This window comes from Peromyscus californicus, unplaced genomic scaffold (assembly GCF_007827085.1).
Source record: "Peromyscus californicus insignis strain IS unplaced genomic scaffold, ASM782708v3 Scaffold_22__1_contigs__length_63687245, whole genome shotgun sequence".
NCBI classification, from domain to species: domain Eukaryota; kingdom Metazoa; phylum Chordata; class Mammalia; order Rodentia; family Cricetidae; genus Peromyscus; species Peromyscus californicus.
This window is the reverse complement of record NW_026294525.1, coordinates 60,619,887-60,634,251: the sequence shown is the minus strand read 5'-3', so window position 1 is coordinate 60,634,251 and position 14,365 is coordinate 60,619,887. Positions and strand designations below refer to the sequence as shown.

At 46.7% G+C, this 14,365-nt stretch overlaps 1 protein-coding gene across 2 annotated transcripts in view; it reads left to right on the top strand.

Annotated features, from left to right (window-relative positions):
- The window catches only part of Fig4 (FIG4 phosphoinositide 5-phosphatase), a 114,884-nt gene that overhangs the window by 82,565 nt on the left and 17,954 nt on the right, over nt 1-14,365 (top strand). For both annotated transcript variants that reach the window (XM_052751492.1, XM_052751494.1), the window contains exon 22: nt 3,522-3,608. In XM_052751492.1, coding sequence (XP_052607452.1) covers nt 3,522-3,608 — 87 coding nt within the window. The remainder of the gene's footprint in view (nt 1-3,521; nt 3,609-14,365) is intronic.

Here is a 14,365-nt window from a genome sequence, read left to right as displayed (position 1 = left end):
AACTTTTCTGTTGCTGTGATAAATACTGAGCAAAACTAACATGAGATGGAGAAGGCTTGTTTGGCTTGCACATCCGAGTCCATCTTTGAGGGAAGTCAGGGCAGGAACTCGGGCAGGAACTTAAGGCAAGAACTGAAGCAGAGACCGTGGAGGAACGCCGCTTAGGGACTTACTCAGCTGCCTTATTACACAGCTCAGGTTCACCTGCCCAGAAATAGCAGCATTTGCAGAAGGCTGGGCCCTCCACTTCCGTCAGCAATCAAGAAAATGCCCCACAGACTGCCACAGACCAGTCTGATGGAGGCAGTTCCTCGGTTGAAGTTTCCTCTTCCCAGATGACTGTGGCGTGTGTCAAGTTGAGAAAATGAGCCAACACAAAGGTGAAAACAGTGACATAGGAGATAGACTCTGCCCCGGATGCAGACCTGAAACACTGGTTTGTACTGCGGGCTAGAGAACCTAGTGCTTGAGATGTTGCCTCCAATGGGAGAGGTCGCAGGACATTTCCACACCAGTACTGCCCATGTCCAGCTGAAGCTGGATGCGAATACACAGCTCCGTTTCCCAGCTCTCGTGATCAGGTGCCTTCTCGGAAACTGAATCCTGGATCTTGATGCTTAAAGACCTTGCATCCACTTTACACCTGGGGTGGCTAATGGGGAGAAGTGGCTGAGGAAATGTGCCAGTTCAGGGTGTGTGGTTAAGCCAGATTTCACTGGAAGGAGGGAATCACCGAAAGGCATTTCCTGAAATGGTGCCAAATTAGGTGTGTATGGGGAAATAGAGTTCTCAGGTCTTCTAGGGGATCCTTTACCCTTAAAATGTCAAGAACCTGGCAGGACCACCAGGAGCATCTCCTGAACCTAATATAACTTGTATGTTCCATGGGAACATAGCCCCACATAATTCATTTATGTACCTTTTATAAACCTGTATCACTGTCAGACCAAGGGCCAAGTCAGTCATTGAGAACGCAGCCACCCCTGCTCACCCCTGGGCACATAAGCGCTGTTACCTGCCCGCTCTGTGGAACCCCATGACTAAATGTTGCAGTGCACCCTTAAGCAGCCTGGCCTGGAAGGATGGCTGGTGGGCGCAGTGACGGAGCACTGTGGCCTCTTGCAGTGTGTGAGTCTGCATGGCGAGGACTGGAATGTTGTCTCAGTTGAAACAAAAAGAAAAGTGGGTTGTTTTTTGTTTTTTGGGTTTTTTTGTGTGTGTCTTGGTTTGGTTTGACCTCAGACATGACTTTCCCTGGAGCCTTTACTGGCTCAGACTCTAAGGTCTACTTCATTTTGTCCCCTTTCGGGAGTGAGATGTCAGTCCATGGTCAGTAGACCCTGCTGCTTCTGGGCTGGTGGCAAAGCCAGACATCATGGCGAGGAGGACATACTGAAGCAGAATTGTTCGTCTCGTGGCTGGGACACAAAAAAGACGAGGAAAACCAGGGTCCCAGCTCCATTTGACGTATACCCCAGTGATGTAACCTCTGACTAGCTCCATACCTTAGATTCCCACCGCCTACCTCCCTACCGGTGACCCTGCTCTGGGAACAAGCTTTTCATGCATGGGCCTTTGGCAGAGGACATTTCCTCCAAACTACAGAAGTTTGTACTGGGTAGCTATGCCAGGGGCCACCAAGACGTGTCCAGGGACTGCATGGCTCCACTCTTGTTCCGGCTGGCACTAGAGCTATCTTGGTGCCTCCTTGGATCCAGAGAGCCAGGACTGAGCGAGCCCATGTAGTTCTGTCCTAAACTGTCAGCTGGCCTTCCTACCCCCGGGTCTGCACCCATAAACTGGTGCACACTGGGGTTTGTGCACACTGTGATGTGTCCTGTACTGGCTTGCCAGTCAGATGACTTGGGGCCACAGAGCACTGGAAAGGGGTGGGGACAGCTGACTCAGGGCCTCAGAGCACTGGAATGGGGGATAGCTGACTCAGGGCCGCAGAGCACTAGAATGGGGTGGGGACAGCTGACTCAGGGCCGCAGAGCACTAGAATGGGGGTGCAGCTGACTCATGGCCACAGAGCACTGGAATGGGGGACAGCTGACTCATGGCCACAGAGCACTGGAAAGGGGTGGGGACAGCTGACTCATGGCCACAGAGCACTAGAATGGGGGTGCAGCTGACTCAGGGCCACAGAGCACTGGAATGGGGGTGCAGCTGACTCAGGGCCACAGAGCTCTGGAATGGGGGTGCAGCTGACTCATGGCCACAGAGCTCTGGAATGGGGGTGCAGCTGACTCAGGGCCACAGAGCTCTGGAATGGGGGGGGGGCAGCTTGCCCTGGCCTGGCCTGCCCTCCTGCCTCCTTTCCTCCCGCCTGATCTTCTTGCATTGAACTGTGGCCATCAGAATCACTCAGTGTGTGGTAATACTGAGCACTGAGCCCTGCTCTTTCCTTTCCCCACCTTTCCAGGGGCTTGGCTTTGCTCTCCACAGACCTGGACGCTTCCTATCCCATGAAGCCTCATTCATGGACCACAATGTTTTTTCTTTATGTATTAAATAATTTTACCTTTATGTATGTGGGAACTTGGACTGCATGTGTGTGTATGTACCACATGCTAGCCTGGTGTCCAAGGAGGCCAGAGGAGGGCATTGGGATCCCCTGGAACTCAAGTTATAGGCAGTTGTGAGCTGCCATGTGGGTTCTGAGAACCAAACCCAGGTCTTTGGAAAAACCCAATGTTCCTACCCACCGAGCGTTCTCTCCAGCCCCATAATGGTTAATTTTTTATGGTGATAGTGACTGTGTATTTTATCTGGGAAATTTAACTTTAAATGTGTGTAGCTAATATTGCATACTGTTCTCTCTCCTTCCCCTGCTGTCAGGTAAAAGCAAGCTCTAGGGAGCTTGTCTGCAGCCCTGTAAGAATCCCGTAATTGTTGCTCCTGTAGCACTTGACCTTCCAAATAGCTTATGAAAAATAAATGATAAGATTATCCATAGTCATCAAAGGAAGATACTTTAGATGGTAGAAAAACATCTAAAAAGGAAATAAGCTCCTTGATCCTGCCCTGTTACCTTCCATGGGAACAGGAGAACAGACCACCCCGAATCTCTGAGGGGAGGGGGGCATGTGTGGAATGGGCCGTCCTGCAGCCAGGAGTCTGAGTTAGTGCCTGTGTGAATGCCACTCAGCCTTCCTGGGGCGGGGTGATGTGGCGCTGGCAGCCCATCTGCCTTCCTCTGTTGACCGACAGGGTTTTTCCTAGGAGTAGCTGGAGTAGACTTGGGAATGAGAGAAGAGAGGACCGTTAGGACCTGAGGAACCTGAGTCAATGCTCTGGACTCAGCAGTTTCCCTGCCTCAGGGTGGGTCTCCAGCCTTTCATGACAAGCATCCCGACCCCGGGCTCCTGCATTCCTTGTTGTATAGTTTCACACTTTGGTAATGGAAATGCACAGTTGTGTCGCCATGGCTGTGGAAGTGCATTCTGCTTGGGGTGAGCCCCTGGAGTCACTGCAGGGGCTTCCTTCTTTAGCTTATACTCATCTGTTGTAATTTGTAGGTTTGTTCAGCTGGGGCAGAGTCAACATAAACAGGACAGGAGCGGCCAGCAGCCATGTTCTAGGTGCTCTGACGGAGTTATAAAATTGTAAGTACTACATACAACCTGGAAAACTTTTAAAGTTTCGTTTGTTTATTATGTGGGGTGGGCTTTGTGTGTGTGTGTGTGTGTGTGTGTGTGTGTGTGTGTGTGTGTGTGTGTGTGTGTGTACGCACGCCTGTATGCACCACAACACACATGTTGTGGAGGTCAGAGGACAGGTTGGAGGAGTCAGCTCTCTCCTTCCACCATATGGGTCCCAGAGATTGAACTCAGGTCATCAGGCTTGGTGGTGAGCGCCTTTACCCACTGGCCTCATATTAAATCTTTAGAAAATCTCCGTATCCGTGACACTCACGGAGCGTGTGTTTGGTGACTCGTTAGGGAAAATATCCAGTCTTATCACCAGCCTAGTATAATTTGACACACTTAAGCATTCTTCCTGCTTTCTTTACTGAAAACTGTCTTGGGAACAGTTGTGGGGGTGGCAGAAAGGACGAAGCAGCCTTAAACTACACCCTTTGGCTTCCCTCCATGAACTCTACCCTGACCTGGGAGACTTCAGGTCTACCACAAGACCCCCCAGAGCAGTAGTTCTCAACTTCCTAATGCTGCAACCCTTTAATACAGTTCCTTATGCTGTGGTGACCCCAACCATAAAATCATTTCTTTGCTACTTCCTAATTGTAATTCTGCTACCACTATGAACTGTAATGTAAATATCTGATTTGCAGCCTCTAAAGGGATTGCAGCCCACAGGTTTTGAACCACTGCTCCAGAGCATGGGTGGGTTAGGCTCTTCTTGCTCCGTGACCCTATCATTGCTAATAACTTGGACGATAAACGGGAGTTTAGTAAATTTAGTAAACAGAACTGTATTCAAGTCACACCACCTGCTGGGTTGTTACCTTGAACGTACATCTAAAACACCACGTGGCTCAGGTACCTCATCTGCGAAGGCAGAGCACCTGCTGCCGAGGAGGGTGGCCGGGAGGGAGCCAGCATCCCTCACACGGTGTCTGGAGCAGGTGCGCAGTAAGGTGCCGTCGTGGTCATCATCCGTACGTCGTCTTCTTTATCAGGACAAAGCATGGGGTTGTGACCGGGAGAGGTTCCCAGATAAGACACACTCTGTTGAGTTTCTTCTCTAAGATGGGCCACTGGAGGATTCCAGTGGGGTCGTGTGGGCGGTGTCTAGGCCAGTGTCTGGCACTGTTGACATTTAGGAGATGTTCATTTCCCTGTCTTAAACCAATGTGATCAGGTGCGTCAATGTGTTGCTTGTTTGGTAGGTGCTGAGTGCTTGGTTTCCATGCAGGGCGTGGGTGGTTGATGAGAGAGGAAGGGTACTGAGTGCTTGGTTTCCATGCAGGGCGTGGGTGGTTGACGAGAGAGGAAGGGTACTGAGTGCTTGGTTTCCATGCAGGTTGTGGGTGTTTAACGAGAGAGGAAGGGTACTGAGTGCTTGGTTTCCATGCAGGGCGTGGGTGGTTGACGAGAGAGGAAGGGTACTGAGTGCTTGGTTTCCATGCAGGGCGTGGGTGGTTGACGAGAGAGGAAGAGCATGAGACAGTACCGTCGCACCCCTGGAGGTGCCCTGTCTCCCTTCTTCCTCCCGTCAGCATCCTTTCTTATTCTTCATTTTTGAGGCAGGAGAAGGAGATAAACTCATTTAGAAACCACTCTTCTTCACTACAGCTACTTAACATGGAAGTCTGAGTTGAAATCGACGGGACAAAGAACAAAAGGATGTCAGGATGTTGGTGAAACAGGACTTGGATAGCTCAGTCGTGGGGTCCCAGTGGACCATCCCATTAAAATAGTAAGATGCAGCTTCTCAGACGATCATGGTGAAGGGAAGAGATCAACGCATTTCCCTTGTTTTTCAATCTTAGATATGTTGCTGGTCTTACTTTGAATCCTACTTAGTTATTACTTATTAATATACCAGCATTTGCTCGCCTGAGTCCAGGCACAGGTGAAACCCACGTGGCTCTAGAAATGTATTTTAACCTTTCCCACTTAATTAGTCAAGAGTCTACCATGAGTATGTTTTTGTACAGCATCTTCAGCAGGATAACAAAGGCGGGGTAGGTGCTGCCTTATGCTGTCATGGCAACTGCCACTCGTGTTTTCGGAGAGGGTGTGTGTGTGCCCTTTAAACTGGAACTCTGTAACCAGGCTCTTAAAATGTCAACGCTTCATTTTTAGATCTGCAGAGCTATGCCCAAACCAGCAGAAACGGCTTCTGTGAGGCCCTCGAAGCCTCCCTCCTCTTCTGCAGCTTAGGTGTCAGTACGTTTGAAACGATGACAAGCTTGTTTAACGTTCACGTGCCTCTCTGTGTCTGCTCATCCTCAGGTACTTCATCGTCCCCCAGTTTTTCCTGAAGTTCTGAGGCCTACCAGCTTTCATTTATCTAAACAGGAGAGAAATTACAGTTGCAAATGTTAAATGTAGTTCCACTAATAAAAACTGAGAGAGAGAATGAATATGAAATTGGCAGAGGAACATGAACAGGGCATGATCCAGGAAGAGTTGGTAGGGGACAATATAATCAAAATACATCATATGTATGTATGAAATTCTCAAAGAACAAATTAAAAATATTAAAAATGGGTGGATAGCTTGGGAGTACATTGAAAAAAAATTATTACATTTTATTTAGTGTATGTGTAGGTGTCTTTTTTGAGACAATCTTACTCTATAGCATAAGCTTTCTTAGAGGTCAATATAGGCTAAAATAGCCTCAAACTCACAGCAATCCTCAACATTCCAGGTGCCTCACACATGTTGAACTACATGAATTAAAAAAAATTAGCTCTGTTTCCTCATTTACGTACAAAATAAATTGTGGTGGATTCACGGACATAGTAATTGGAAGCTTTGGAAAATGCACTCCTGTTAGGTCCCAGGAGCTGACTGGTGGGAGGCGGGGATGAGCATTCAATAGTCAAAGTGATAACGCCGAGAAGTGAGACGGCAGAGTAGTGTGTCTTCATGTGACCATTCCCTGCAATAGCGCCCACTACTGTTTGGGAGGCCAGATGAATGTATTTAAACAAGATGAATTTGTTAATGCCTCAGAGGTCTAACTGTAGCCACTCCTGTTACTGACTTTTAAGGTTTGTAAAATGCTCAATACTTTAAAAGTTTGTGTATTGGCTCTCTTGTTTGAGGGATAGGATCTATACCATAAACACGTCCTTCACAGGTTTGTAGGAGGTCTCCAGTGGTCTTGACCTCTCGCCTGTACACTGTTTCTAGAGGCCTGTCTTAGGCCCCGTGGTACTGGTGTAACAAAATGTCCGAGGCAGCAGACTTTAGGAAAAGTGTGTTATTAACTCACAGTTCTGGAGACGCAGGAACGTGGCATCAGCTGCTGTCTGGTTCTGGGGAGCGGCTCACGGCAGACGCCACAGTGACAGGAAGTGAGAGAGTTCACGTGGTGACACAGGAGCCAAGAGACCAGGGAAGGGCCAGGCTCACTCTTCATGTTAAAATTCACTGCGAAGTCATTCATCCCGCCACTCCTCCACCGGGCCCCGCCCCTCCACCGGGCCCCGCCCCTCCACCGGGCCCCGCCCCTCCACCGGGCCCCGCCCCTAGAGTTCACCACTTCAAGGCCACATTGAGAATCCAGGATATCACCACACCCGGGAATCAGGCTCCAGCATGTGAGCCATTGTGTGTGTGTGTGTGGTGGGGTTTGGGGGGGTTCGGGTTCAAGCCACATCTGGACCATAGGAGAACCCAGAAGGGATTCTGTGCATCTAATGCGAGAAGATAGCGAGGGGGCAGGAGACACACACCTGTGGGGACAAGATTAGAAGAGACTGGGTGAGGCACTGTGACCTTTCCTTTCAAAGATGGATTGTAATCAAGAGAGTGGTGTGCTTGCTGATATTTGCATTTTAGAAAGGTCACTTTGGAGACGGTGTGGAGAGTGGATTTGAATCAGGGATAAATAACAGACCTAATGGATATATCAGGACAAGGAAAGCAGTGCAGTGGGGTATAGCACATGACATAGAGAAGAGGAGCAGGATCTGGTGGCATAGGCCAGTAATCCTGACTGCTAGGGAGGCTGCAGCAGAGAATTACAAGCTCAGGGCCAGCCTGAGCTACAGTGAAATCAGGACCAGCCTGAGCTACAGTGAGATCAGGGCAGCCCATGTAACTTAGTGAGACCCTATCTCAAAACAAAGTGAAATACTGATGCTTCCAGTTGAGGTGCAACACTTACCAGCATGCACTGGGCACTAGGTTTTGTCCCCAGTGCCAAGGGTGGGGGCTAAATGGCTCTAGAGTATGCAAGAGGACAAGAGTCTGCTGTTACGAGTCTCAGTCTTGTACCCCAGGCTAGCCACCAACTTGTGAGCTTCCTGCGTCAGCCTCCCAGAGGCAGGGATCACAGGTGTCTGCCATCCCATGTAGCTCAGGGGACCTGCAGTTTCATAGCACAGTCAGCTAGATAAAGCCGTGTGTTGCCAGGACAGCCAGGAAACGGTAGGTGCAAATCTGGGACTAAGTTGGTGAGCTTCCACAAGTAACAGACATCCAAAGGACATGCTTGCACCCCTGAAAAAGCCTTAAAGGGACTCGGGAATTCAGGAGATTTTTTCTATACTTGAATTTAAAAACTGTTTCTTGCTTTTCTCTTAAAAGACCTAGGGGGTAAAGAGATGTTTTTTTATTTTTTTTCCTAGGGGTCTGTGATCACATTAAAGTGAAAAAAATCTTGCTGTTACTGATAAATAACTTATTATGATTTTAGGTGTATTTGGGACCTATAAAACTCTGTCTTTTTATCTGTGCACTAAGAGAGCAGATTTAGATACCTGAAAAGGCCGCATAAGGGATATTACTGTGGGGTTTTTAGCTTTGTATTTAAGAACCACATCTGAGATGGTTTAGCCTTTTGTTCTTTTCTTAGTTGGGTGGATGTTGTTGTTGTTTTTGCTCTTTTGGGGGCCCGCCACCCAGCTCCCAAATTAATCACACATGGAGGCTTATTCTTAGTTATAAGTGCTCGGCCTTAGCTTGGCTTGCTTCTTACCAGCTTTTCTTAAATTATTCCTGTCTGTCTTTTGCCTCTTGGCTTTTATCTTTCTCTATTCCTGTATACCTTTCTTATTCCATTGCTGGCTGTGTAGCTAGGTGGCTGGCCCCTGGAGTCCACCTTCTCTGGTTACTTCTTCTTTTCTCCATCTTTCCAGATTTCTTCTCTTCTCTCTGCCTGCCAGCCCTGCCTATCCTTTCTTCTGCCTCACTATTGGCCGTTCAGTTCTTTATTTGACCATCAGGTGTTTTAGACAGGAACAGTAACACAGCTTCACAGAACTAAACAAATGCAACATAAACAAAAGTAACACACCTTCAAATAATATTCTACAACAGATGGATAACTGTTGTTTTGTATGTGGTGGGTGTGTGGAATGATTTGGGGCAGATGGGGTGACTGTGTCACCGTGTCTTCCTGATACCCATTCCCTTTGTTCAAATAGACAAGTGTCCAGGTATGATGTGCTTGTGGCCTTGGTTTCTTCCAGCTCGAAGGTAAAGTCTTTCCAGTTAAGAGAAAATGTGGGCTGAATACAATAACATGTGTTCATTTTACATGTACACATGGCTGTGCTGTCCTAACTGTGACTCAGCATTCCTGGGAGCTTTTTGCATGCCTTTTTAAAAAGCACAAACCCCACTAAGTCCTAATTATATTTAAAATTCACCAGCAAGTCTCTTCTTATTATGTAATTTCCCATGTTTAATATTTGAATGTTATTACTCCTTTTTCCTTATGCTCTCATAAGGAAGCCTGTGGGGTAACACCAGAAACCAGTTTTCATAGTTAAAGCTATGCTTCTAGTTACTGTCCCATTTTTATAAGGACAGAAAGTCAGTAAATTGACACTACATGTGGCAGGCTGGTTCTGGAGCAAGTAGGAAAGACTAAGTTGTCTGAGAGCAAGTTCGTCCGGTGTGTAACCCCAGTCCCCAGCATGGTACCTGATGAATAGTAGGTGTTAGCTACAGTCTGGATAGTGCCTGGCTCTGAGTAGTTTTACCTCTTTTAGGGATATTATACACAATCACAGGTGCGGGAGAAGTGCCAAGATAAACAAACTGAAATGTATGGTAAGACAGTAAACCATGTTTATCAGCTTTAATTTTACTGTGGTTTATCTTCCCTTTTAGACTCAGCTGGTGTCTCGTGATTGTTTTCAGTGGATAAATTGTTATAGTTATTAGTTAACTCAGACATTCCATTGGTGGGATGGGGTAAAATGGACCACAAACTTTCTGATTTTTTATTTCCCACTGCTACCAAATTGTTGAGGCTCTTAATGATGGAATTCTTTTCTTATTGTAACCAGTTCCTAAAGTCCTGTGAGCAGTCTGCATAGAATAGAACCATAATTCCCAGTTTACATTTTCCTGTTTCCAGATCCATAGAGCATTTCGCCTTCTAGATTAAAAGGCATGTGTTACAATTTGATCTCAGTGGGATGGAATGGAGATGTTTTCTATTCCCTTGTGACTCCTGAGCCACTTTATAGTTTCTGTACTTTTGTGTGAATAGAGAATGCCAATTAAACCCACAAATGTCTGAACAAAAGGTATGCTGTTTTTGTCCGTAAAGAAAAGGGAATTGAGACTAGGTTGACTTTCTTTTTTTAAAATATCATTTTAAATTGTAATTTAATTACAGTAATTACTCCCTTTGCCCTTTTCCCTCCAATGCTTTCAATGTTATCCCTGCAAACTCATGGATTCTTTTTCTTTAATTAATATTGTTACATATGTGTAGCTGAAGTTTTCCTGTGTCAGCCGACAGTTGGAACAAATCTCTCTTACCCGCCAGTCCCACAGCTGCTCAGACCCAAGTAAACACACAGAGGCTTATATTAATTATAACTGCATGGCCATGGCTCAAGCCTTTTGTTAGCTAGCTTTTATATCTTAAATTAGCCCATAACTATTAATCTATATATCGCCACATGTTCCGTGACTTTACCTGTGTCCCATTACACGGAGCGGCTGGCTAGTATCTCTCTCGCCTTCTTCCTGTCTCTCCCTTTGAATTTCCCGCCTGCCTCTAAGCTGCCATTCCATAGGCCAAACGACATTATTTATTAACCAATCAGAGCAACACATAATCAAAGACAGTCCCCCATTACATATGTATGCATAACTATATGAATATGACCTGCTGAGTCAGTTTAGTGTTGCTTGTGTGTGTATGATTTCAGGGCTGAGCACTTGGTGTTGGGTAACCAATTAGGGGGTTCATCCCCGCGAAAGACTAATTCTTCCTCTCTCAGAATTCCTTGGTTGCCTGTAGTTCTTTGTCTAGGGGTTGGGTCCCATGACTTTCTCAGCCATTTTGTTTTATGTTTTATAATAGTTAGAAACCCATTACTTAATGTCAAAATAAAACAAATTGAAGCTTTTAAAGCATCATACTTCAGAATAATGTATTTGTTCTTAGAAAATAAAATGTTGAGGCTTATTCCAGAAGATAAGTAGCTAAATTGCTTATTCCTACGTTGTATAGTTTGAAAGCAGAAAGTAATTTAACCAAATAAAGTTAGTGTGCTCAACTGAGTTTTTTTAATAATAAAATAGAGTTAAGAAAGCTGATCTATTAATCTTGGAAGCATCAGAAACTGCCTAGTGGAAAGAGGGAAAGCCTGTAATGTCCTTTAGACAGCTAGACATAGAATTTCACCCGAGGTTTCCCAGGCCGGTGACTTGCGTTCGCTGCACCTTCCATTGGCCCCGAGACCGTGCCTCCCTTACTGTGCGCAGCTTGGTGAGCTGGGTTCCTCTGATGCTGTGAGTGCTGAAGGTGTTGTCTGGTGAGTGCGTTCTTGTTTCCTTTAGCCTTTAGTTTGATTTTTGTCTTACTCCAGGAACCTTGGATCTTTCCCGTGAGAACTCTCATTGTTTCTATCATCTGCATTCTTCACGGACTGATTCCTGTCCAGACCTGTCAATAGTGACTTCTAGAGCTTCGTGACACAGCAGACTTGGGGAACTCCAAGATGGTGTTTTCAGGATGTTCTTGGCTATGCGGCGCGGTGCATGCCTGCGTGCATGCCTGGCGCGTGTCTAAGAGCCAGAGGATGTCTGGAGATTATCAGATTCAATCCCCTGAGTTTTCTAGGAAAACGAGCTTAGAGAGGGTTGGGAATTTACTCAGGGTTCCAGAAGTTTCGAGTGATGAACCCGAGACTTGAGCCAAGTGGGTAGAGCACAGCCAGTGTGCTGTGACAAGTGCTTTGAAGGGAGAGGGTACTGCAGGACAGACAGACAGTGAGGGGCAGGTGTCCGTAGAAATGCTGCAGTTGGTCACCAAAGGAAGAAAAGGAGGAAATAGAAAGCATCAGTCTTCAAAAAGTGCAGATCTGAGGGGCTCCAAGGCCTCGTCGGTGGGCTTGCTGCTGAGATCAAGACAGGGGCATGAAGCCCAGTGGTGAGTGTCCATCCTCCACTCTTAGATACTCACAACAGGGGAGGAGACAGGACGGGAGAGGGTGAATGAAAAGGATAGGAAGGAATGGCACCGTGCTCTAGTGAGTCTTCGGTAACTAGTAAAAATTGTTAAGTCGTCTGTGGATGTGTCTCTGGGGACTGTGACCAACGGGAAATGCATTACATAGAGTACCCTGGCTGCTTCTCAGCAGTGTGGTTGTCTTGAGGGACAGGACTTGTGCGATGGTCTAAGCTGTGAGCAGCGCTCCCCACTTCCTTCCCAGAACCATTGGAAGTGACTGGCAGACAAACTGGTGCTCCAGGCTTGGGTGTTTGGGTCTACTGTCAGCAAACGGAACAAGCGAGGCTTTTGTTTTAAGGAAAGCAGTCAGCAGTCTTTGTTACCAATAACAGGGGTCGAATTTTCAAGTGAAAAGCAAGTGTTTGAAAGCATGCATGTGGCAGCACACACATGTATACAGATTTTCCTGGTAGGGGTAGAAGTGAGTTTTAAGTAATGTGGTTGTTAATACTGTTAGAATAAAACCTGTTACCTGCCATTTGGAGGATTGTCAAAGCTCAGTGGATATTATTGCAGGCTGTTAGAAAATCATATGTAGGTGAAAAAATATGTTCCAGGTTCAAGACAGACCAGTGGATTTTAGATGAGAACATGAAGTTTGTCAGTCCGTAGAGTTTCGGTTCCATGTTGCAAACCTTTAAAGCACTTGCCAGATTTTGTTGTAATATCTCTAAAATGTCCAGGATTTTCTGAAAGGCTGTTAAGGTCCTCCTTCAAAAAAAAAAAAAAAAGACACTCTAGCTGACTGTAGAACTGTTCATTCACTTTCTACACTTAATAAAACACAAACAAAGAAACAAACCAACAGTTGTTTAAGGAGCAAAGGAAGCAACTGTTCTGTTTCTCGGGTTTCTCCCGAAGTTCCCTGGACTGTTTAGGGAGCTTTCAGATCCAGTTAGCAGAGCACCTAACTCCGCTGATTCCAACCAGTGATGTCATTTATCATCTTCCCTGAAAGGCTGGAGACGGGGCCACCTGCAGAGTGGATCCAGGGGCTTTGTGTGATGCTGGGATGCTGTCACAGCCTCCTGCAGCCTCCAAGAGGCAAGAGCTTCTTTCTTTTGATCAGGAACAAGGAGTCCCAGAACCTGCACAGCATACTTCCTCTCCTAGGTTTCCAATGGGCAGGATTGGGTCACATGCCAACCCATCACTGCATGATTTACTGTGATTGGCTAGAAGTTGTTATTTAGAGTGCATGGATATACACTAAGGTCACCAGAGTGAGTTAAACACACACACACACACACACACACACACACACACACACACACACACACACACACATACTCATGCACACACACACACACACACATACACACACACACACACACACACACACACACACACCCTTACCCTTTATGCTTGGCCAGTTAACTGGCAATCCATTTGCCTAAGTGTCCATTAAGAAAGGCAGCATGATCCTGGGATCTGGTCCCACAACTGTCTTGGGTGAACTGCATCCCCGCCTGTCTGAACCATGACTCCCTTTGTGGAGTGATGCTTGGGCTGGAACACGAGCTCAGTGATCCTTGGCTCCTTGGTTCCTTCTTTTATTCACTCACACCTTCATTCAGTGATGCTCACTGATGGCTTACTCTCGTGCAAGACACAGCGGAGGACGCAGATCTTCCTAAAATGCTGTCTGTTTAAGCACAGAAGCTCTCCACCCTCCTGCACTGTGAACACAGTCAAAGCCTAGAGGAGCAGACAATCAAAAATGACTTTTCACTAGCAGGATAGCCATGGAATAAATTGTTCAGTGCCCTCAGCAAAGAGCCCCTGCCACAAAGCTCATTAGTGAACCGTGACATCATGTAAGTCTTCTCTCCTCTTATTAAAATGTAAAACATCTCCAGCAGTGAAAAAGAGAGCCGCACATGTGTTTGGAAAATGATAAGGCTCCAGGAGGAATGCTTATGAGCCTGGCTGGCTGTGAATGTTCCAGCTCGCTCAAGATCAGAAAGAGTCGGGGGAGAGAGCAGGCTGTCCCGGAGAGGACAGCTCTGAGGAATGAGGTTGTTCTCTGAAAGCCGAAGGACACACACGCTGTAGCTCTCAGATAAGGTGCACAGGGCGGTCTTATTTCTTCAAGCCAGGCTACTGGAACTTTGCAGCCCTTTCCCCTGCCTGGCGCTGCTTCATCTTTCATATTGAGATAGCCCAGAGTGCTTATCTCAGAGAAGAGGATTAGAAGTCATGTGATCACCTTCTTAAGTAATGCTTGAATCATTGTGAGGGAAAG